General features: G+C 40.1%; 2 protein-coding genes and 1 pseudogene across 6 annotated transcripts; 1 reads left to right on the forward strand and 2 right to left on the reverse strand.

Moving 5' to 3' along the window:
* LOC104759765 lies at positions 4,747 to 6,341 on the reverse strand. The gene is made up of 3 exons (XM_010482651.1): positions 6,230 to 6,341; positions 5,839 to 5,909; positions 4,747 to 5,757 (listed from the first exon to the last, which is right to left on the reverse strand). Exons 1-3 carry the CDS (start codon positions 6,339 to 6,341, stop codon positions 5,020 to 5,022), a joined length of 921 nt encoding a protein of 306 aa, XP_010480953.1. The 3' UTR covers positions 4,747 to 5,019.
* On the forward strand, positions 7,519 to 9,175 carry LOC109129943 (annotated as a pseudogene).
* On the reverse strand, positions 9,187 to 14,435 carry LOC104757917 (sterol 3-beta-glucosyltransferase UGT80B1). 5 transcript variants are annotated; one of them, XM_010480707.2, is made up of 16 exons: positions 14,121 to 14,435; positions 13,400 to 13,726; positions 13,099 to 13,247; positions 12,633 to 12,872; positions 12,276 to 12,387; positions 11,947 to 12,117; positions 11,750 to 11,813; positions 11,596 to 11,653; positions 11,302 to 11,479; positions 10,955 to 11,085; positions 10,550 to 10,652; positions 10,366 to 10,445; positions 10,219 to 10,266; positions 9,932 to 10,081; positions 9,422 to 9,650; positions 9,187 to 9,250 (listed from the first exon to the last, which is right to left on the reverse strand). In XM_010480707.2, the coding sequence occupies exons 2-15, from the start codon at positions 13,575 to 13,577 to the stop codon at positions 9,438 to 9,440; spliced, it is 1,875 nt and encodes a 624-aa protein (XP_010479009.1). In that variant the 5' UTR covers positions 13,578 to 13,726; positions 14,121 to 14,435; the 3' UTR covers positions 9,187 to 9,250; positions 9,422 to 9,437. The 5 variants fall into 5 exon arrangements, with proteins under 5 accessions (XP_010479009.1, XP_010479011.1, XP_010479010.1 ...); XM_010480709.2 differs by lacking the exon at positions 9,187 to 9,250 and adding an exon at positions 13,944 to 14,005 and having other exon boundaries at positions 9,282 to 9,650; XM_010480708.2 differs by lacking the exon at positions 9,187 to 9,250 and having other exon boundaries at positions 9,282 to 9,650; positions 14,134 to 14,435.

The following is a 25,285-nucleotide window of genomic DNA, read 5'->3' on the forward strand; positions in this document are numbered from 1 at the left end:
CAAAGGCTTGCTAAGAGATTAGAGGTCTTGTTTGGTATTTGACATGTTGCTTAATGCCTGCTTGTGTAGATTCTTTACTTTGTGAGAACAAGTCTAGAGATGCATGAGTTTGATTGTTTCTTGCCATGAGAGTGGATTAAACATGTCTTAGAAATATATGTCTAGAGATTAGCTCAAGTTGTTTAAGATTTGTTGACCAAGTTAGATGACTTCAATCATTAGTCCAGCCCATGAATCCCTCCTCAAGACCTTCCTTGTTTATTGATTTCTAAGTCTTAATCCTGTTGTTTGATCGTTGTTTGATTCGCTTTAGTATTGCTGTTTTTCTTGTGTTGCTCTGTTTTTTGCATTTGTCCAGCTCGACCCTGCACTCGATCTACACTCGATCGAGTGCTTGCTCGAGTTCATCCCCAGAACTTTGGTTTATGATTTGTGTTTATCTTGTCTCATTCTAGTTGCATTTCAGTGGCATTCACTTAGCTTCCTGTTCATTATTGCCTTGCATTAGTTCATTACTTGCATTACCATAGTTTCTATTTCATTTGTAGCTTCATAATTGTCATAATCATTCTGTTCCATTTACTTTTAGCATCTAGTTCTAGTAGCTTTTACATTCTGCACTTTACATTTCATCATAGGATTGTTAGTGACAAACATCCTACATACTTGGCTTGACTTAGACATATATGCACATCATGATTGCTTGCAAACTCTCACATTGGATTGACACCTCTTGTACTACAATTGCATAAGGGGAATTGAAACACCCTGCCATCCATTCATTCATATCTCACCATTCCATACATTCACCATTTCACACCCACAAACATATGTGTTTCACCTTGCGAACCGCGACTTTGCGACGGCAGTTCGAGCCTCCTTCGGATGACGACAAGAAAGACTGGCAAGTCGAGATTCGCGCATATCTCGCAGACGGCACCCTCTATACCTTAATGAAGGAACACTTAACTCGCGCATATCTCGCATCAGGCGCCCTCTTGTTATGTTTACACGGTGATGACACAGAACGGGTCATGATGGAAACTCACGAAGGAGCCAGAGGTAACCATTCAGAAGGCCGAGCTTTGACACTAAGAATTAAGAAGCATGGCCATTACTGGCCGACAATGATGTCCGATTGGAAGAAGTTTGTCGGCACATGCGAGAATTGCCAACGACATACCCTCATCATCTATTAGCCGACCGAGCTGCTGCGAGCCGGCATAGCTCCATATCCTTTAATGCGTTAGGCGATAAACATTATCGGCCCGTTACCCGCTTCCAGAAAAAAATGCTACATCCTCGTCCTCACCGACTATTTCACCAAGTGGGTCGAAGCCGAATCCTACGCCAACATCAAAGCCAAAGACGTCCAGCTCGTCGTATGGAAATACATCATCTGCCATCACGGCCTTCCCTATGAAATAGTCACCAAAAATGACTCGCAATTCATCCCCCTACAATTCGAAGACTTCTGTGCAAAGTGGAGAATCAAGTTAAGGAAGTCCACGCCGAGGTACCCACAAGGAAACGGGCAGGCAGAAGCAATGAATAAAACTATACTCGACGGCCTGAAGAAAATGTTAGACGCCAAGAAGGGTGCTTGGGCCGACAAGCTCGACAGATACTTTGGTCCTACCGTACGACCCCGCGGAAAGCTACCAACCAAACTCCGTTCTCCCTGGCCTATGGGATAGAAGCAATGGCGCCTGTCGAGGTCGGCAGTACAAGTCTTCGACAAACAATGCTCGTCCAGGACACCACACTCAACAGTCAGATGCTTCTAGACAGACTTGACGACTTGGAAGAGGAATGCGATAAGGCACTTCTGTGAATTCAGAATTACCAGCTCGCCGCGGCCAAGTACTACAACAAGAAGGTCCACAATCGACACTTTGACGAAGGGGACCTCATCCTCCGGAAGGTCTTCGAAAACACCGCCGAGCCAAACGTCGAAAAGATGGGGGCTAGTTGGGAAGGTCCATATCAGGTGTCCAAGGTCAACCACCCCAGTGTGCACGAACTTTTAACAATGAGCGGCGGACACAGATCGTGGAACTCCATGCATCTAAAGCGTTACTACTACTAAAAAAAAAAACGAGCTTGGCTACGTTTAGCTCGCTTTCTACAATTTCGAACAATCATGTAATGTGAACTACGAGTGGCTTGATCTCTCCTGATTGGAGGGTACGTAGGCAGTCCCGTCTGACGGGACACAGCTGCCAGTAATATAATTTCCTTTTCATTATCTCAAGCTTGCAAGATTTTACAAACCATTTGTAAGCCGTTATCCTGGCCCGATAACGACTCGACGTTCCGACGTGTTATCTAAGCCGAGTTGCAACTCGAAAAATAAGGGTAAGCCAATCATCATGAGTCGCACCTGATTTAAAAAGAAACATAAGCCGAGTCGCAACTCGCAAAAAAGGGGGTAAGCCGATCATCACGAGTCGCACTTGATTTTAAAGAAAAATAAGCCGAGTCGCAACTCGCAAAACAGGAGTAAGCCGATCGTCACAGGTTGCACCTAATTTAAAAGATTAATTAACCAAGTCGCTATTCGTAATAAGGATAAACCAACCATCGCACGTTGTACCTAAATAGTTAAAACGATGAAATATTAAAGTTGTGTTCAAGATAACGAAGGGTGCCGACCCCTAGCCCGGCAATAGTTCAACACGAGAGCCGACCTCATTACGGCACATACCCAAAAAAAAAGGGCAGGAAGAGAAGAAAAATAAACTGGACGAGTCACCACGCACGAGAAGTTCACTCGTCAATCCCAAGGTCGGCATTTGCAGGTTCGTCAAACTCCAGTCCTCCGAGTGTCGTCTGCCAAAAATGGCATGATTCTTGTAACTCCTTCAGCCTATCCATCGGGACGACTACACCCCTAGCAACCATCTTCTCGAGATAAGCGTAGGCTCCCTCGACACGGCTACTTTCNATCCTCCGGAAGGTCTTCGAAAACACCGCCGAGCCAAACGTCGAAAAGATGGGGGCTAGTTGGGAAGGTCCATATCAGGTGTCCAAGGTCAACCACCCCAGTGTGCACGAACTTTTAACAATGAGCGGCGGACACAGATCGTGGAACTCCATGCATCTAAAGCGTTACTACTACTAAAAAAAAAAACGAGCTTGGCTACGTTTAGCTCGCTTTCTACAATTTCGAACAATCATGTAATGTGAACTACGAGTGGCTTGATCTCTCCTGATTGGAGGGTACGTAGGCAGTCCCGTCTGACGGGACACAGCTGCCAGTAATATAATTTCCTTTTCATTATCTCAAGCTTGCAAGATTTTACAAACCATTTGTAAGCCGTTATCCTGGCCCGATAACGACTCGACGTTCCGACGTGTTATCTAAGCCGAGTTGCAACTCGAAAAATAAGGGTAAGCCAATCATCATGAGTCGCACCTGATTTAAAAAGAAACATAAGCCGAGTCGCAACTCGCAAAAAAGGGGGTAAGCCGATCATCACGAGTCGCACTTGATTTTAAAGAAAAATAAGCCGAGTCGCAACTCGCAAAACAGGAGTAAGCCGATCGTCACAGGTTGCACCTAATTTAAAAGATTAATTAACCAAGTCGCTATTCGTAATAAGGATAAACCAACCATCGCACGTTGTACCTAAATAGTTAAAACGATGAAATATTAAAGTTGTGTTCAAGATAACGAAGGGTGCCGACCCCTAGCCCGGCAATAGTTCAACACGAGAGCCGACCTCATTACGGCACATACCCAAAAAAAAAGGGCAGGAAGAGAAGAAAAATAAACTGGACGAGTCACCACGCACGAGAAGTTCACTCGTCAATCCCAAGGTCGGCATTTGCAGGTTCGTCAAACTCCAGTCCTCCGAGTGTCGTCTGCCAAAAATGGCATGATTCTTGTAACTCCTTCAGCCTATCCATCGGGACGACTACACCCCTAGCAACCATCTTCTCGAGATAAGCGTAGGCTCCCTCGACACGGCTACTTTCGCAAAAGTAATGATCGGTGTTCTCCAGCTGCTTGATGTATTGGCGCAGCACGTCGACCTGAGTTCGGCAATTATCAAGCTCCGCATGTTCTTCGAACAGCCTCCTACCGATGGGTTCAAGATCACCCTCATTAAGATTAGACACTTCCGCCTCAGCCAACAACGCCTCACAGCGAGAGCGTTCTTCAAGCAATCGGTCCCATCTCCATTTCGGAATGAGAAATCCATCATCGATCAGAAGCTCAAGATGTTCCACAGTCCCGTCAACACGGCAAAATTGGAAATGACGCTCGAACATACAACGCGTAGCTGCGATATAATTCCTCAGCCTCCGAATCCGAGCGTGGTAGTACTCGATCTCCGAACGAATCACATCGTTGGATCTCACAGCAAGCCGCTCTCGCGCCCTCCTCAACCACGCCGACCTCGTCGTTACAGGCATCAGGGCAACCTCACCTATCTTACCAACGAGCTATCTCTCGGAAGTAAAGAGAAGAAACAGAATGGAGTATGCAGAGTTTGGAGAGTTATTTATAGAACGAAGGGCACAATTCCTTGATGACAAACAACCAGTCAGGGAGCTTTGGAAATCACGCCCGTTAAATGATCAACACGGGTCATAAAGACCATTGGTTAAAAAAGAGGCTAATGCAATAAAACCGATAAAGTTCAAAGGGAGCCGACCCCCGAAACACGACGACAACGAGCAAAGGGAGCCGATCCCCGCAAACGGCAGCTTAAACGAAAAACACACAACAAAGGGAGCCGACCCTTGAACACGGCAATCCGAAGTTTACGATAAAAACATAATGTTAGGAGCCGACCCCAATACAGCGAAAACCTTAAAAAACCAGACCGATGACCGGAGAATCCTCCTCGCATTCCTGGGTGGAGACTTGTTCATTTTGCTCTTCTCTCTGAGCGACGATATGCCCACCTTCCCCTTCTGCATGGATGACGACCTGTTCGTCTCGTCCTTCCACCTGGATGACGGCTTCATCACTCTGTACCTCCACTCCATCCCCGGAGATTTCCATCGCTAAGGTACTCCCCTGCGCCTCGGTCTTCCCCTCCTCCTCATCGCTGGATGCCCTGTCCTAGAACTCATGACGAACTTCCTCGAAGCCCGGCGACCTGACCCATTCCACCTCTGGAAGGGGAGTAGCAAAACACGAGGACATGTCAAAGTCAACAACAACGATATCGGGAATGAAGACCTGTTCAACTCCTCCTTAAGCTGAGCAGCCACATTGTCAACCCTCTCAATGACCCCGTCAACCAGAAGAGAGATTTGACCATCTGCGACGAGTGCCTCCAATATATGCTTATTCCCGACGGCCTGGTTATACTCCAAGAACTTCGGACGAGAACCTTCAAATGGATCAGCATAACTCTTGTGCTTCGATAAGAGCCTCTGAGCACGACCGACAAGATGGCGATAGGCGGAGAGTTTCATGTAAAGACAATAGTCTTCTCGACGCACCCGCAACCACTTCATTTCAGACTCCAGCGCCACGTTCAGCTCGTCACGCGACGACTCAGAATTCCCCAGCTTGACACGAAGCTCGTCCCTCTCGGCTACCAACCCCCCGCGACTATGTTTGAGTTTCGCAACTTGTTCACTTAGCTTTCGATTTGAACGTAGGGCCTCTGCCAGTTGATTTTTGAGCCACTTGACTTTGTCAGCAGAGTGGTCAGGACGCTCGGCAGCAGCAGCTTCTAACTCGCGGATGTTGCGCTCATAACGGGAAACCGCCCGATTGCTCGTCGCAATAAGCTGCAAAGCGGAAAAACTCGGTCAAAATGTTTAAGAAAATGACCGTAACCGTAAAAACATTCAAGGGATAAGTAAGCCAACCTCAAAAGACGTCTTCACAACATCTGTGACCGAATCCTTCTCCCTCAACCGGTCAACTGGTATAAGTTTCCCTGTACCGAAATATATTTTGTGGAATAGCTCGGTACAGAAGAGAGTGTCATTCGGGAAAGCACAAGTCGCCGTGGAATAACGGAAATCCCATTTGTAGTCCACCCTTTTTGCCTCTTAGCCGCTTCAGGAACAGACGAGCCCGCACCATCATGGACGATCCGCAACCTCGTTTCTTTTCCTTAAAGAAAGCGTTTCAGTCGGGGTAACATGACGCTTAGGGTGCGGAGAGTCTACGGCTTTTTCCCTGTGTGTGCCTCGGCAAGGCGAGCATCCTGCGATGAAACAGTTTTCTTGCCCGCTAAATGTTCGGGCAAAGGACCCTCAGAACGATCGTGCAGACGAGGAGGGTCGGAAAGTGGAGTGGGCGGAGTCCCAGTGGATCGAAGGAAATGAGCAGAAACGTCAGGAACCTCCAAGTTTAAACGCTCCATTTCCTGCCAATCGACGAGACATTCAAAAAAAAAAAGATAAGCTCGGTCACCCATAACTCACTCAGATATTTACTTGTCGGTTTAGAAGTTTTTGCTTTCGACGACGAAGTATTCCTCACTGATGTCTTTTTCGTCGCTCAAGTCGTCCCCGGCCAAATGTAAGGACCAGTCGACTTAATCTTGTCAACCTCAACACGAAAAGCAGCAGGGTAAGGAAGCAGACACCTCGGCACAAAAACTGCAAGATGACAACAAAGTTAATCACGATACCAGAGAACTGAAGTAAAAAAAAAGCTACAGAGCACGTCGGCTACCGGGTGAAAGATTCCACCCAGAATATAAGGGAATTGAAGGATCTTCGACGACCCCCAGATCTACTTTCATGAATAAATATGATCCAGCCCAGTTATAAGTCTACGCCTTCGTCCCCTCGACGAGTACCGGCCTCCTCGAACCAACATAATAAACACCCAACAATTTATTTCGGTTTTTGGGAATAAATCGGGTGAGTTCCTCGAAATGTTCAACCAAAAGGTCGACCCCCACTACCTCGGCCAAAATAGAGATACCAACCGCATTCCAAAAAGTCGCCATTGCAAATTGGGATATCGCCATCTTACGATTCGCCAAATACGACATCAGGAAAGCATGAAGGGGAAATGTGACTGCACACTCGGTGAAAAGCTTCTCCGAGAGACAGATGTAACCATCTGGAACATCCCAAGGATGTTGACTTTCGTCCGGAATAACAATAGGAGGAAGAGGAGACAACCCGCCGAGTCTAACTGCTCTCTCAGCCGAATCAATATTAATAGTGGTCGGAGGAACGCATGAGAGGATGTGCCTCCTGGCCCCAGAAATGCGGGGAATAACCGACAACGACCCACGAACGACGACACGATCCTTGGGAATACAAGAATCGTTCAGATCCTCATCAATCAGAGAAGGGATCGCACAAGGAAGGTGAGATGAACTCGTAGTCGCCGCATGGGAGAAAGCCCGGCGTTGAAGCTCAGCTAATAAAGCCGAATCAGAAGATGATTCAGAATGTGGACTCGTCGACGACCTCGGACCACCACGACTCGGCCTGTTGACGTCGCCAGAGTCCGAAGAAGTCGCTTGGCAAAGGTGGCTCACCGCAGAAGAATTGGAAGAAGCGGATCCGGGGGAAGTCATTATGGACGAGCAAGAAAAGAAGACGAACGATTTAAAGAAAGAAGAGAAGGAAATATACCTGGTGACTCGAGAGCGGAGGGTGACTCTTAGGCAAGATAAAGAAAATGAAGAAGAGAGGAGGTATTTATAGGAAGGAAAGGAGGATTCTCAAAGCGTAATCATTACAGCACGCGTTTGGTGATGGTACGACTTCTGGATTTCACGCGCGTCAGGAACCGCACACGATGATTCGACCTCTAGCATAAAAACTGAAGAATCTCACGCACGATCTTTCATTTCGTCCAGAGTAACCACCCCAACGATCGAGATTCAGAATCAGAAACCCTCCGGGCGAGCTGAGTTCCTACGCCGAGCCATCAAGGAGAAGACGAGTCCCCCGGACAAAGTTCTCCGCCTAAAGGCTACGAACTGGTGTTGAGGGGGGAATACTGTTGGGGGTGGATTCTCACTTCCACAACATGGCCCGGCCCAAAGTACATTGAAGCCCAAGAAATGCCTTTTACCTGGGAAGGGCATTTTGGTCCTTTCAGCGGACGAACCCACACAGATCCCTATAAAAGTAAGAGTACGGCGTCCTTGAACAAGGATGAAAAGATTGCTGCGAAGAGGAAAAACGGATAGAAGTAACGCCTGACAACTCGTCCAAGTTAGAATCGACGAGCTCACAGCTCGTCTATTGTCTTTGGTCCGTTATCTTTAACTCGTCTAAACCAAATTGTAACTCGTCTTTTTGTGCCCCAGCACCGATCTATAAAGAGAATTTCGATCTCCAATTTACCGAACTAAACATTCTAATTGTGACCGATTTGGACATCAACAGCTTTGCTTGATCGATGATTTTGTCAAGAGATTACAACAATTGAACCTCGCGTACAATGTTGCGACTGCGAGGTTTATAAAGACAGAACTCAGATGTCTCAACGACAAGAAGAAGAAGAAGCTTCACCTTGTCCTTGACTTGGACCACAGGCTTATCCACACAAAGTTTGTTTGAGACCTTTCTAAAAAGGAGAAGTATCTACTCGAAGAAGATGATTCAAGGCTAGATCTATGGAGATGCAACGAATATATGATAAAGCTACGACCTTTCTATTAGAAGCCAAGAAGCTTTTCACCATGCACGTTTACACAGTGGGCAGTTCCAGTTACGCTAAGATGGTGTTGAAGTGGAATGATCCGGATAAAGTATACTTTCGAAACCGAGTCATAACTAGAGAAGCAAGTCCTTACTATAAGACACTTGATCTTGTTAACGCTGATAAGTGTAGAGTGGTGATTGTGGATGATACGGTTGATGTTTGGCCTTATCACCAGATACAAATATTTCAGAGACGCTGGTACAATGTCGGAATCTTACGCAGAAGAGAAGAAAGACGAGAGCCGACGCAAAGGATCAATGGAATATGTTTTGATGTTCCTTAAACATGCTCACAAAAGATTCGAAGAGGAGTTAGATTGTAAAGATTTGAGGCCATTGATACCTGATCCTTGCACACAATGCTGCTTCTGACTTCTGACTGAGAGTAAGTAAAAATATCTTTATAAAGATGCTCAAATCCATCACAATAATTTTATTATATCCAATTTTAAAGCAACTGTGCAAACAATATCTAATCATATTCCTGAGCATTGAATGAAATGAATTGAGTTGACTTGCATAGACAAGNTAGATTGTAAAGATTTGAGGCCATTGATACCTGATCCTTGCACACAATGCTGCTTCTGACTTCTGACTGAGAGTAAGTAAAAATATCTTTATAAAGATGCTCAAATCCATCACAATAATTTTATTATATCCAATTTTAAAGCAACTGTGCAAACAATATCTAATCATATTCCTGAGCATTGAATGAAATGAATTGAGTTGAGTTGCATAGACAAGATTTTTGAAAGATAAAACACACCTAAGGAAATTTGATATCACACGCCACCACATGGAAGGCAACACTTTTTGCCAATCTGAATAAAGAACCATTGTAACAGGTCTGGTTGATCATCTTCATCCTTTTTCTCAGGTGAGGACTCGGGCAGTGGCAGCTTCGGTGGCAAATGCCTGTGGAATGCATCAACTGCTGCAGCTACACCATCCTCGTTCCCTAGTACTTTCGCTAGTTCCATCACTTGTGATTTCACCTGAAAGCACAAGAGATTCGTGTCCTATGATGTCTGCGCTTTCTAGAAGACTTAGGATATTATTTAGGATGAGATCTCACTTGTGAGACACATCAAAGCTAGAGATAGTGAGATACTTTGGAGCTTTGTTTATCGTCACAAAGCTTTACGTCTTGGGTTTTGTATGGTTCTTTTGATTTTGTAATACAGAGAGCGTTTTGGTTTTACTTCTATTGTGATTCATTACTCTTAACATCCTAATTACTGGGCTTGGGAAAAAAGGGAAAGCAAGTCTTGTTTACCTCTGGTTGTAGCATGAACCTTATGGAATTACTGAGGTTCTCAACGTTGAGCTGAGCTATCGGTATTGGCGCAGGCCCAAGTCCTTTCTCATAGATCCTGTCACCCCAGAAGAACTGATCCCCAAAGAATGGCACGATTGTTGTTGGACACTGCAGACACAAATGTAATAGGGAACCATTAGTTCTTTTATGAGGTCAAGAAAACTGATAAAGATTCAACCACAGGACACGTTAATGATCGGTATGAAAAGTCAGACAACCAGATTTTCAAAATTAAAATTCTTTACCCCTGCTTTTAGTCCAGTGGCTGTGGTTCCAGCACCACCATGGTGAATCTTCATATCCATAACACAAGAAAAAGCCTCAATTAGAAAATAATATCTTCGGAGACATAAATGTAGTAATAAAGTGGGAATAATCTAGGGAGGGCTTACCACAGCCGAACATTGAGGAAACAACCAATCGTGAGGACAGTCCTCCAAAAGGAATACATTTTCAGGAACTTCAGTAGCAACTGCAAAATGTTAACTGGTAAAAATGTATCCTGAATCCGTAAAAGCAAGAAGAAAACTGGTTCAGGCACAGAGAGCCAAGACAGAAGGCACAGAAGCTGCTTACGGTTTCCAAGGCCACCCCAACCTCGATCAACTATCCCTCTCTGTTCTGTATCTCTCAGTGTTTCCAGTATAATGTCCATTATTTTTTTGGGATCATCAAGAGGCTGGTTGTGTAAAGGAGAAGAAATAACAAAGCAACAATACTGTGAGCTAAAGCTAGTGCATCATCAGTTAAACAATCAAGACGGACAAGGACCTCAATTTAGGGAGATAAAACTATCGATAAAAATACAGTAGAACTGGTATGATACGCTTCAAGTTGATAAAGTTTAACATGCTGCAAATCAAAGATTTTAATGTGACCGCCTAACCAATACTACCAAGATTCACTGTCAACACTATGTCCATCATTGAATATTACCAAAGAGAGGAACCCATTATATCACTATTAAGGGTCTTGCCTTACCATGCTCCCAAAACCAATATATATGGGCGGTGATCCTCTTTCTATCCAGTGGCTAAACTCTTCGCGAGGTTGGTACTTTGATCCAAGGTTCAGGAAACAATAGCCAACAACATCGACTAAAGGACCCCAGTCTGCATATTAGTTGAACAAAAGCATAATCTTTCAGATATCTATCAAAGAAAATATAATGAGCTGAGACTCAAAGAATATTACGAATGCAAAATTTGACAACGCATGATGGTCTTGCCATAGCCAGAAGAAGAAAGTATAATGCAAAATGGTAGCAAGGAAACATATGATAAACCTGAAGAGGAATAGATGTACAAGGGAAAAGGCTGTGCTCTTACCACTTGGTTTTGGCACAACATGGGGACTCCACATGTAACCAGTAGGCAAGTGCGAAATTGAGCCATGGTATGTGCTGAAATATGCGATAGGTGCAAGGTTTAATTTCCTCTTCCTAAAATCATTTATATATGTCCTTATGCTCCACCATACCATCAGATCAACAACTATATATGATAGCTGAGACAAGAAAATGTCTTGAAAGAATCAGCCTCAGAATGCTTTTAATCATTTTTAAAGGGTGGGCATATTCATAAGAAAGAACCAGTTAAGGCCGCACTACATAATAACATTACCCAATATGCAGCACTCTGAGAAACACGCGCCAAAGGGTGGGGGAATTCATGAGTTGGCCTGCCTACAGAAAAAGGATGTAAGAAAGCATGAAAATAAATAACACGTTTAGGCTGGTGTAGACCCTGAGATTAAAACGCAAAAACGTCAACTCACGTCCATGGCATTGTGAAAAAAATGTGAATTGGTACTCCAAGAGCTTCAGCAACATGCACATGTCCTGCAATTAGAACCAAAAACATATCATCAGCTTAAAGGAGGAATGAAAACAACCAAGTATATTTGCTATAGAAAAGTTTAGAAACAATGAGGTGCTGATGAGTAAAACATTCTGAAGTCGGTGAGGGACTTACCATATGCAGGAGGATTTGCAATTATTGCTTGAGCTCTGAAAGAGGTAGCAGTTTCCATATCAGGCTCTACGCATGCCGGAAGAAGAGACTCTATAATTGCCTTCAACTGTTTTCTCTGTTTTGATATTTCTGAAGGCCCAGAAGGAATCAGACCTTTATTTCTAGCCATATCTACATTCAAAGATACTCATAAATGTCATTTTAATAATATTTCCACATGAAGAATATTTCTGACAGCTCATCTGTGTTTCCATATAAGGCTTTCATCAGAAAAGAAAAAAACGAGAAACAAAAGGATAAATGTATCATTTAGTGGAGGAATTATATACATGCAGCTAACTCTCTGGGATCACCACCCAAGGGGTAGAACTCTACTCCAGCAGACCGTACAAAAGAGCGGAAATTTGCATGAGTTGCCAACCTAACACGATGACCAAATTCCTGCAACGGAGAACAAATATTATGTCTAACTTTAACCTTCCTCAATCACTCAATGTCATGAAAAATCTATTCAAAATGTCTGACTAAGAATCTTGGGTACCTATTCCCTAGCTCTAACGGAAATGAGCCAAGAACATATATGAGGAAGTGATGAAGAAATCAAACTAAACTAAAAGTGTAGGCACATGAGCCTATTTAATAGCACAATGCTTCCCTCTATACATCTTAAGTTCAAGATATGATACCTGGAGGCGCTTTGCCATAGCCAAAAAAGGCTGCACATCACCTCGAGTTCCAACCACAAGTATAACAATTTTTAACCTTGGAATGGATCTAAAGGACTCCGTTAAGGACTTTTCATATGTGATTGTGGACTGCCCTTTCGTTGGCTCGAACTCCCATAACTCCGATACCGGAGTACCGTTATCTATAACTTCCACTCTCCCGTCATTTTGTATTCTGACTAGCTCAACAATGAGTTTTTGCTGGAACCACAATATATTAACAAAAAGGAATCATGAGAATAGAATAATGATTTCAGTGTACTGCATCTGAGAAACATATCCTAGTGATTCATACAGCACAAAAATAGAATCCAAGATTAATACCATGATGAGGCAATTGGCAATAATAAGATAAAAGTTATTCTTATGTTCATGCTACATAGCCATAGAAACAAGTGGATGGATACATGAGGGTTTAGTTTCCTACCTTTTCCCGCTCAGATAATCTATCCAATTTTAGATTATGACTTGCAGGAGACCCTTTCTCTGTCAAGGACCGAGAGTACTTAATCTCACTGTCATCGACTAGCATATCGCCATAAAGACCAACAGGTGCAGTTCCGCAGTGGTCTAGTCCTACAAGAAGATACAATCTTGATCAGTGGTTATACTCTATTTCAGAATACTGGTAACACAATGGAGATCCAAAGTCCTGGGTGAATTATGCAGATATAACAACTGGTTCAGAAAGTGGAATGACAGAAGGTTGAATAGATGAGAGAACTAACCCCTACGCCAATCAGAAGAACGACCAGAACCTTCAGGAGCAGTCTCTACAGAACTAGATGTTTCCAACAAACTCGCTTTCTCGCTGTGTACACCATTATCTCCATCAGAATCATCCTTCCCAGACCTGTTCCCATCCTCTACTTGTTGAAGTGGATGATCAAATACATTACTCGCCATGACTTTAAAAAACTGAATTTAACTAAACAGCTCTCACTGCCCCCAATTCCCACACAATCATCAATTGCAGCAACAATCTATACTCACTAACACTCTCCTAATACGATCAAAGGCGCCTTGTAGATGCTAATGTCTCTTGCTGGAAAACGCTGTAAACAGCAAAACAAAAGTTTGAAGCACCGACCAGTCAATCCTCAGGTACAGAAGAAAGTTAGCTGCACTTTATACACCAAAAAGGCAAATAAATATATATATGTATATATTTTAAACAAATCGGAAAAAGAAAGGTTTATCTAATCTCAACCGTTTCATATAAAACGAGAAAACGCAAGAGAGAAGATCATGGAACAAAAAGGTCGGTCTCACGTTTAGCGCGAGAATGAGATTACCCACCACGAAAGAGTCAAGCTTTACTTGTAGAACTCAAACTATAACACGATTTCAAAAACAATTTAAGCAGAATTCAATCAAAAACAAAGTAAAATGCAAGAATTGAATCGAGGGTTCATCAACAATGGCCTTATAGAATGAAAAAGATTGTACCTTTTTCTTTTACCTGAGTGAATAAGGAGAGATATTGATTTTGTGGGTATCTCTGTGGAAGAAAGATTCTTTCTGGGTTTGGATAATTCGAGGAGAAAGGGAATGATGATGATGGATTGAGAACAGAGAAACTTGAAGGTTCCAAAGGCTTTGGAGACTTTTGAATCAACCAAAATGTGGTGAGACCGCCGATGAGATATTTTATTAATAATTGCAGAAAATAATACTAATAAATATCCATCATTAAATGTATAGTAGCCAATGCCACCGAACCAGATATTAAATTGACAAGGGGAACTTGGATTAATTCTAAGACCACCAAGTTATCAAGATACTACGGCTCCACCTATTGGTAACAACAACAACAAAATGAAGAAATAGAACAATGCAAAACGGAATAAACAGTTTTATGAGGAATGAAAGAAAAATATGTAGAAAAGGAACAATATAGTAAATGGTAACCAAACAATAAAAATGTTTTTTAAAATATATTAAATATTAAACAAATCAAATTTCAGTGATAATATTAATACTACTTTTAATGTATATATAATGAATTTTATATTTGATTTCAAAATTAAATTTGTAAATTAAATTTTAGATATGTCATATTAAATTTTAATAATTAATTTTAATCTACAATTAATTTTTAAGAATAATTTAAAATATTTTTAGTTAAGATTAGTTTAACATGAAATTCATATCAAAAATATTTTTTCTATCAATACATTGTGGAAATATGAACATTATTTTACTACAAAATTGAAATATTATAAATAAACACATTTTTTTGTTTATTTTAAAATAAAAAAATGAATTTTAATATTTGTTCTTTTTTTTGTTCCATTTGTTCCTTATCAACTTTGGAGAGGAACATTTTTGTTCTATTGTTCCTTAATTTTTTAAGAATGTAGAGGAATGTAGAGGAAAAAATATTACTTTCAAATGGTAAAAAAATTGTGGAATAAAGAGGAATGTGATATTCCTCCTCATTCTTTTCCTAAATTGTGGTCACCAATTGGAGCTACGACTTTTCGTTGTAAAAATATGCTTTTCTTTCTCCTTAATCCAAAAAAGCAAAAGCATCATAGACTGTTTGATTGTTGGAGGCAAAACTTAAACCACTTCTCTTTTCCCTAAGATCCGGCTTACGAAATGATAAATGTGATTGTTGCAAATAAGTTTTTATGATCAGGTCGGTACGCTCCTGATCAGATTAAAATCAAACCATTCCGCTATTTTCTACTATTCACACAATTGTCCAATATATTCCATACCAATTCCAGACCAACTCCAAACCAATAAAACACATGTTAGAATGCAGTGAACAGTAACTCTATACTAAAATATAACTATTCATCTATGAGAACTCACATGCATATGTCCGTACGACCGTACATCCGTACAAGGAACCAAGTTGGGCCGTCCGTACAGATGAAAGGGCCAACGAATCCAGTCCATGAACAAAAGCCTTCAACGGTCGCTAACCCTCTATAATCTTCTCATAGAGCCGTTAGGTGAGTTGATGCAAGTGGGAGATTAAGTCAAAGTCACATGTTTTTCTTAAGAAGAGATGTCGCTATCTTGTGGTTAATTGTGCATAGAATCTTTGTAGGATATTCCTTTTGTAACTTGTCTATATGTAGTTTGTAACCATGATCTAAATCAAGTAAGAAGAGAGAATTCTCTTTCTCCATTACACTCAATACTTCCGATTTCTCTTTACACTCTCTATACTACTTTACACTTCTTCACTTTGTTCTATCACTACTTGTTACACAAGTAATCACTTTGTTCTTTCTAAACTTACATGGTATCAGAGCGAGTTTGTTCCTCACTCTAAATCTCATACCCACTAAACTCTTCCGCTTCAATTTTTGTTTCGTTCTTGAAAGTATTTTTTTCTTTACCCGTTGGACAATAGTATTAACCAACGGATACTTCGACATGGAAGGCAACAAGACCTTGATTGTACCAGTTACTCTCAAAGGAGAGAACTATCTGTTGTGGGCAAGAACCACCAAGACGACACTGTGCGGCCGAGGGCTTTGGACCCACATTACTTCAAGTGAAGCTCCAAAGGAGCCACCAACCCAAGAAGGCAAAGAAGTTGTCACCAGCGGTGAAGACAAGTGGTTCCAAGAAGACCAAAGTGTTCTTGCCATCATTCAAAACTCTCTTGATGCTCCAATCCTTGAAGCATATTCCTATTGTGAAACCGCAAAGGATCTATGGGATACTCTCCAAAATGTCTTTGGAAATGTTACTAATGTCAACCGAATCTTTGAGATAAAGAGAGCCATCAATAACCTCAATCAAGAAGATATGGAGTTCACTAAACATTTTCGAAAGTTTAGATCTCTCTGGGCTGAACTCGAGATGCTCCGACCAGCGACCATAGATCCGGCGACCTTAAATGAGAGGCGTGAACAAGACAAGGTGTTCGGCCTACTTCTCACCCTGAACCCATCTTACAATGATCTCATCAAGCATATTTTGAGGTCGGAAAAGCTCCCAAGTCTTGACGACGTGTGCAACCAGATCCAAAAGGAACATGGCTCCATGGGCTTGTTTGGGAGCAAAGGAGAGCTTGTAATGGCTAATAAGGTGGAGATAGCTTCCGCAAACAAAGGCTACTACAGACATGATGAAAAGAATCCACCAGTTTGTGACCATTGTAAGAAGGTTGGTCATCTTAAGAGCCGGTGCTGGATTATCCACCCTCATCTCCGAGCTAATCGCCCTACGACTAACTGTGGAGGACCAAGAGCCCATCAAGCTGCCATGGTGGGAGAAGCAACGACTTACGAGCCAAACCAGCAAGTCTCCGGAGGAAATGGAACGGCCTTAGCGGCTTCTTCCGAGCTAGTGAGGAAATCAGACCTTGATGCACTCATCAAAGCCCTCAAGGAGGCCTCCGGTAACTCTTACCTTGCTTTAAAACCGACTAAACCGCTTATTGTTGATTCTGGTGCATCTCATCACATGATTAGTGATTCTAAGTTGATTAGTGAAATTAAACCTGCTAGTGGAAATATGATTATAGCTAATGGTGAGAAGGTACCAATAGAAGGTATTGGAAACTTAAAGTTTTTTGATAAAACCTCTAAATCTTTCTATATGCCTAGTTTTACTTCAAATTTACTATCAGTTAAGAAAGCCACCACTGATTTAAACTGTTATGCAATATTTGGGCCTAATGATGTATATTTTCAGGATATTGAGACAAGTAAAGTGCTTGGTCAAGGAGTCACTAAAGATGATATCTACTTGCTTGAGGACTTGAACCTACCATCTTCTAATTTATATTTTTTTAGTTCGATTATTGTTAAAGCAAACAATGCTATTTGGCATGCTAGACTAGGACATCCTCACTCTCGAGCCTTAGAACTTGTGTTTCCAAATATTTCTTTTAGAAATGATGATTGTGAGGCTTGTATCCTTGGTAAACATTGCAAATCTGTTTTTCCTAAGTCCTTGACTATTTATGAAAATTATTTTGATCTAGTTCACTATGATGTATGGACATCACCATGTCTATCTAGAGAAAACCAAAAATATTTTGTCACTTTTATTGATGAAAAATCTAAGTATATACTTGGTTAACCCTTCTTCCTTCTAAAGATAGGGTGCTTGAAGCATTTATTAGCTTTCAAAATTATGTGACTAACCATTATAATGCAAAATTAAGATTTTAAGATCAGATAATGGTGGGGAGTACACAAGTCATGCCTTCAAACAACACCTTACCAAACATGGCATAATTCACCAAACAAGTTGTCTCTATACCCCACAACAAAATGGTGTAGCTGAAAGGAAGAATAGCCATCTCATGGAAGTGGCAAGGTCTATGATGTTTCACACCAATGTTCCAAAACGTTTTTGGGGCGACGCTGTTCTTGCTGCATGCTATCTCATCAATCGTACCCCCACAAAGATTCTCCATGATGTCTCTCCATTTGAGGTATTAAACAAAGAAAAACCCACCTTTGAACATTTATGTGTTTTTGGGTGTACTTGTTTTGTCTTAAAACCAGGTGAGTTACAGGACAAGCTTGACGCCAAAAGTACCAAGAGCATGTTCATCGGCTACTCTACAACTCAAAAAGGCTACAAGTGCTATTAACCTGTGTCTAGACGTATCCTGGTATCTCGTGATGTGAAGTTTGTGGAAACTCGGGGATACTATGACGAGAAAAATTGGGACGACCTTCGAGACCTATCCACATATTCATCCGATCGTGCCAAGAACCATTGTGTTATCCTTGAACGGTTAGGACTCAAAAACGATCGGGCCGATCAAAATCCAGCCGGGCCAAACATACCAGGAGACTCTATTCCACCAGTCGACAACACTCCCAGTAATTCAACTGAAGCTGATCACTCCACTCAACTTGATCAACCTGGTCACGATGAGGAAAATCACCAACATCTTGAGAATGATACACAACCTGAGAACGTGGCCATACTAAGTGACAGTGATGATGAAGAACAAGATCATGATGGTTATGAAGATCATACGGAGATCATCCCACTACGGTGAAGTCAACGACTAAAACATGTCCCTCGTGTGTACTACAACAATGTTGTTGTTGCCCATCCGATTCAAACCGTCTGCACTCTTGCTCATTTTCCTTTGACACACCAGGCCTTCCTTGGCCAAGTTGACAAACATTGGATACCACAGACCTATGATGAAGCCAAGGAACATAGGGTGTGGCGTGATGCAGTTAGAGTAGAGAAAACGGCCATGGAGCAAAACCACATGTGGGACGAGGCAGACTTACCAAAAGGTAAGAAGGCGGTTACCTCTCGATGGATCTTCACTATCAAATACAAGAGTGATGGGGAGATAGAACGCTTCAAAGCAAGACTGGTTGCAAGAGGATTCACACAAACGTATGGGGAGGACTATCATGATACGTTTTCTCCGGTTGCCAAATTACACACGGTTCGAGTGGTTCTCTCATTGGCAACTAACCTAGATTGGGAACTTTGGCAAATGGACGTTAAGAATGCGTTCTTGCAAGGTGAGCTTGAAGATGAAGTCTACATGCGACCTCCACCAGGCCTCGAAGACACCATTGGTCTTGGCAAGGTATTTAAACTCAATAAAGCAATATATGGTCTAAAACAGTCTCCAAGGGCATGGTACCATAAGTAAAGCACCACACTACTTGAGGGAGGATTTCGCAAATCAGAGGCGGATCACATCCTCTTCACTCTACCAAGCGACAAAGGTATTGTAGTCATTCTAGTATATGTTGATGATATCATCATATCTGGAAGTGACAAGGTAGGGATTCACGATACTAAGAACTTTCTCAAATCAGTATTTGCTATTAAAGACCTTGGAGAGCTTAAATATTTTCTTGGGATAGAAGTATATAGGTCTGATGAAGGATTGTTTCTATCTCAAAGAAAATATGCACTTTACTTGTTATGTGAGGTAGGAAAACTTGGTTCAAAAGCGGTATCAACACCACTTGAAGAAAACTATAAGGCAGGAGGAAAGGGGGAGCTTGATGCTGCTCCATTTGAAGATGTCAAATGATATCGGCGACTAGTAGGTAAACTTATATATCTTACTATTACTCGCCCTGATATTTGTTTTGCTGTGAACCAAGCCAGTCAGCACATGCAAAACCCAACAGTTCACCATTGGAACATGGTAAACCGGATCCCTAAGTACATCAAAGGAGCACCGGGACAAGGAATTTGGATGGGACGAAATGAAAGCACCGAATTAGTTGGATATTGCGATGCTGATTACGCTGGTGACCGTGAAGACCGCCGCTCCACCACAGGCTATTTCACTTTTCTAGGAGGCAACTTAGTCACATGGAAAAGCAAGAAACAAAAGGCGGTCTCACTATCAAGCCCTGAATCCAAATATAGGGCTATAAGGAAGCTAACTACCAAGCTAATGTGGCTTAAAGGACTACTCAAGGATCTTGGAGTGGAGTCATCAAAGCCAATCACGATGCATTATGATAATGAAGCAGACATTCACATAGCTTCCAACTCAGTGTTTCACGAGAGAACGAAGCACATTGAAGTCGATTGTCACAAGGTTTGAGAACAAGTTCAACTTGGAGTGATTTTCCCATGCTATACCGAAAGCTCCGAACAGTTAGCCGATGTACTCACCAAAGCAGCCAGTCCACAAGTGTGTGAGTATATTCATTCGAAACTTGGTCTCATTGACCTCACTCGGCCATGAGTTATTTAATGTGGCACCTACACTCTTTTTCCCTTATGTATAGTTTTTCCCAAGTGGTTTTCTATACTAAGGTTTTTAATGAGGTGGGTGCATGTTAGTTCAAGCTTAATCGATAATCCTAATCGATCAAGCTTGAGGGGGAGTATGAGAACTCACACGCATATGTCCGTACGTCCGTACGTCCGTACAAGGAACCAAGTTGGGCCTTCTGTACAGATGAAAGGGCCAACGAATCCAGTCCATGAACAGAAGCCTTCAACGATCGCTAACCCTCTAGAATCTTCTCATAGAGCCGTTAGGCGAGTTGATGCAAGTGGGAGATTAAGTCAAAGTCACATGTTTGTCTTAAGAAGAGATGTCGCTATCTTATAGTTAATTGTGCATAGAATCTTTGTAGGATATTCCTTTTGTAACTTGTCTATATGTAGTTTGTAATCATGATCTAAATCAAGTAAGAAGAGAGAATTCTCTTTCTCCATTACATTCAATACTTCCGATTTCTCTTTACACTCTCTATACTACTTTACACTTCTTCACTTTGTTCTATCACTACTTGTTACACAAGTAATCACTTTGTTTTTTCTAAACTTACATCATCCGCACTTTTTTATCTCTTTAAAAATATTGCATACTATAGTATGGAGTTTAGCATACCAAATTATTAATACGTATTGTCTAGTATGCAGTTTGTGAAATTTGTGGCCCAATATAGAACATATTTTTTTATGGGTTTTATTGATAAATTTTAAAACTAAGACCAAATCTTTAAATTTTAGAGAAGAGCATATTTTTGCAATAACACAAAATAGATAAATTTAAAAATTGAGGTCAAATCTTAAAATTTCATAAAAATGGGGCCTATGTTTACATTAAAAAAAAAAAATTGGGGCCTATTTTTGTTACTAAAAACTCAAAAATTTTGGAGGCCCAACACGAATGTGTTTTGAGAATGTGTGAAGGGCGATACCCATATGAAGTGCATATATCAACCATTCAAAGCCTAAGTCTAATGTCAAAACATATATCTATAACTATAAAGTTGGCTTTTCTCTCTTCTCCTTCCTCCATCTAATCACTTCTTATTTTCTATTTGAACAAATTAATCTACATCATCAAAGGACATAAAATCTAAAGTTAATGCATCAACTAATTCACTCATTTTTGTAATATTGATATTATTATTAAAAACAATAATTTAAACTAAAATATAAAATAAAAATGAAATGAAAAAAATACAATCAAAAAATTATCAAAGTAAAATATAAATAGAGATTATATATATATATATATATATATAATTAGATATTTTTATCATAATACATAAAAATTGTGTAAATAATTGTAAAAGAATAGAAATAGGAGAAAAATAAAACTATCATATATTTAATGGAACAACAATTACTTTCAAGAGTTACAATTATTAGGATAAAGAAAATCAGAGTTTTTCTTCTTAAAACAAACAGAAATATTTAAAGGTTTTTTAAATCAAGAGATTATTCAATTCTTGGTGTTAAATTCATGTTATCAATTAAAATTCGGTGTATATTATTGTTTTTAATTATAGCAAAATTTAACTGTAGCACAATATTGCCAAAGAAATTTTGTGATAAAGGGTGAGTATATTCTCTAAGATTTCTTTACGTCTAAATTAGTAAGTAATGATCATTCGACCGATAAAAAAAATGTATTAGAAGGTGAAGTGACCTTAGTGCAGTGATCAATGGTAAGTCCAATTATAGAAGGTACCATCACACCAGGGATCGAGTCCAGCTCCCTACGAATGTAGAATTTGACTAATCGGCCAGCTGTTGTGGTCCAAAGGTTGACAAAAAAAAGTATTAGAAGATAAAAAATAGTTATGATATATGTCTTCATAATTATTTTTTTTTGTCAACATTGAATCGTGATTCATAGCCAATATAATCAATATATTATAAATGAGATAATAAAATATGAAAAGAGAGTAGTTGCAAGAGATGGCGAGTGTATACCAAAAAGTAAAGAAAAAATTAATTGTGAAAAATATTAAAAAAATAGATAAGTTATATTAATCAAAGAAATTTACATCTATATAGATTTTTATTTTTAATATTTAGATAATTATAATTATATTTAACGGTTCGTATTAATAACAAAAAAAATATAGTCTCGCGCATGGGTTATAAATCTAGTACCTAATAATCGTAAGGAGACATCAAAGGTTTTCATAGCTCCGTCGTTGATTGAATTAAAGGTTAAGTTGTTTTGTTTTAGGTGGTTTAGTGGCGACAAGCTCGGTCTTGTAATTGTTGTGGCCCAATACCAAATCAAAAATTGAGGCATGATGATATCACAAATTTGCCAAAAATAAGCAAAATAAAAATAAAAATAAAAAATGGGTATCATTTTTTGTTTTCTTTTCGAAATTTAAGTCTATGACTGCAAATGGTTGCATAAAATTGAATGAATTGGAAATATATAGCTGAACAAAATTGGGTTGAATATTATTCAACCCATTCATCTCCAAAATATTGGTTTAACAAGTTGAACAAATTTGCTGTAGGATTAGTTTATTTTTTCAACTTTTTAAGTTGAATGGGTTGAATAGTTTTTTCCAACTTCTTCAACCTGTTCCATTCAAATGGTGAAATTTGATCAATAATTTTTTTCAACTGCTTCAACCTTTTTAACTATGCAACCATTTGCAACCTATATATTAATTTGCCAAAAAACAAACAAAAAGAAAATAAAAATGGGAATTAATATTTGAGTCCACATACACATGTATTAAATTGGTCATGGTGTAATGTCCCAACCGCCATCTCTCTGTGGACTCCACTTACACTCCCAGTTTATGGGCCCATCTTTTTTAGTGGTGGCCTATGGACTAGGAGTGGACATAGAGCTCAGTAAGAAATGACGGTCGGGGCGTTACACAAGGGTCGGGACTGAGTGATAATATTCTTTCAGGACCATTTTTTTATTTTACAAAAGGGCGAAATAGAGAATCAATGGATTTTTTGACAAATCTAGAAGCGCAAAATTTTTAGTGACGACCCTTTGGTTAATCCTATGTAATCTCCTTCTGACAGATTCAGAAAAATAAAACCTTAACAGCCGCCCTTTGGTTAATCTTTGTCTTTGGAATACTATTTAAATAGATGATTGAAAGAGAAAAGTATTTAATTATGATAAGGGATTCATCATTAAAGTTAAACCTATATGCTTAGTAATATGTTTGATATATTAGTTAATTGTTTAATTTAATATACATGTTTGCCTAGATGTAACATCCGCGAACCGGAATCCCGGTTAGGGATTGCATCGGTCGATGCACTATGTGCATCAGTCGATGCATAGTCGGTTTAGTGCGGACGAGTTTAAGTTAAACGCTGCGTTTGGGTTTAGGGAAAACCCTTAAATTCGAGTTTTGTGTCTTTCGGCGAGCTTGACCATTTTTGAGAGAAAACAAAAGAGAGAAAAGGTTCTTGAGTGTTCTTGAGGATTTTGGGTGATTTGAGGCATTTCCTATAGAGATCTGTAGCTGGGATCATTGTAGGAGCTTCCTAGGAGCGTTGTTGTGCTTGTTTAAGGTTCAGAATCTTCTTGGCAAAGGTAAGTGCATGACCATGGCTTATCTAAGCTAGAGATCTCTCTGATTTGCTTGTTCTGTGTTGTTAGGCTTGTTAGATTGATATTTGGGTCGTTAGGAAGCTTTTTTGTGGCTTGGGATCGAGTTTTGTGGTTGTAGGAACGAAGATCCAGCGAAAAGCTTTGGGGACGATGCTCGGTATTGCATCAATCGATGCACTTTGTGCGTCGGTCAATGCAATTGCTAGGACGGCGCGTAAAACCTAGGGTTTTTGTGTTATGTCGAGCATGCGTCAGTTGATGCAGTGCGAGTGTCGATCGATGCAAGTGCATCTAGCATCGGTCGATGCAACCTTGTGTCGGTCGATGCATGTTGGTGTCGGTCGATGCAGAGTCCTGGTTTGTTATTGTTGATTGTTGATTGTTGGTTGATGATTAGAGATGTCTCTATTGCTTATGTGTATAGCCCAGTAGATAAGAGGATTGCCTTACTGAGTATTTATAAAATACTCATGCATTGCAATTTGTGTTTGTGGTGCAGGTAAAGGCAAAGTGTGATCGTGGAATCAAGGCAATGAAGAGGAGGATGTTCTAGTGGTTCGCTTGGTTGTCTGGCTTCTGTTAGGTTGCTAGAGTTGAGTCCTAGAATGTTGTTTAGGATTGCTGGTTCTCTGGTTTATGTTTTTTGGATCATTAGCTTATGACTAGGTTAGATCCGCGCTACGCCGCGAGATTATTTTTGTAACTATATTTAAATATATTTAATTATTGAAAATATGATTTTTTTATTTTATTTTTGGAATCGGATTAATTATAAAAACTATAGTTTATATAATGAGAAGATAGAAAAATGCACTAATAAACTTTAAATAGAGAAATCTTAAAATCAAATCTAGGATAGCTTATAAATGTTTACATTTAAATCGGATCAAATTAATTATATAAATAGCCTAACTATTTGAATATATTAGTGTAGTTTGAATTTGTGGTGTAATTTTTGTTATTTTTACAAATTTAATCACATAATTGTTATATAGTATTTTTTTATCGATCTTATTTTCGGGTAACTTCAAACCATTGTGTTGGGAAAGATCAGTACCTGTTAATTTTTTAGCACCATCATATTTTTGATCATTTTTTAATTGCTTTGCAGGTTTGGTTTTCATTATTCTTTTCATATTATATTTCTTATATATTTTTTAATTGGGAAATTACATAGAATATTACATAAAAATAGGTTTATTACTAGACTAACACGTTGAGATTTTCGACTTACTAGAATAACACATAAAAGTTTGATTATTACTTCTAAACCAGGATTGTGTGTTTTATTACGGTTTATGCCATTTATAATTAAATTTGGTTGAAAAAA

This window comes from Camelina sativa, chromosome 17, assembly GCF_000633955.1.
Source record: "Camelina sativa cultivar DH55 chromosome 17, Cs, whole genome shotgun sequence".
In the NCBI taxonomy this organism is placed as follows: Eukaryota; Viridiplantae; Streptophyta; class Magnoliopsida; order Brassicales; family Brassicaceae; genus Camelina; species Camelina sativa.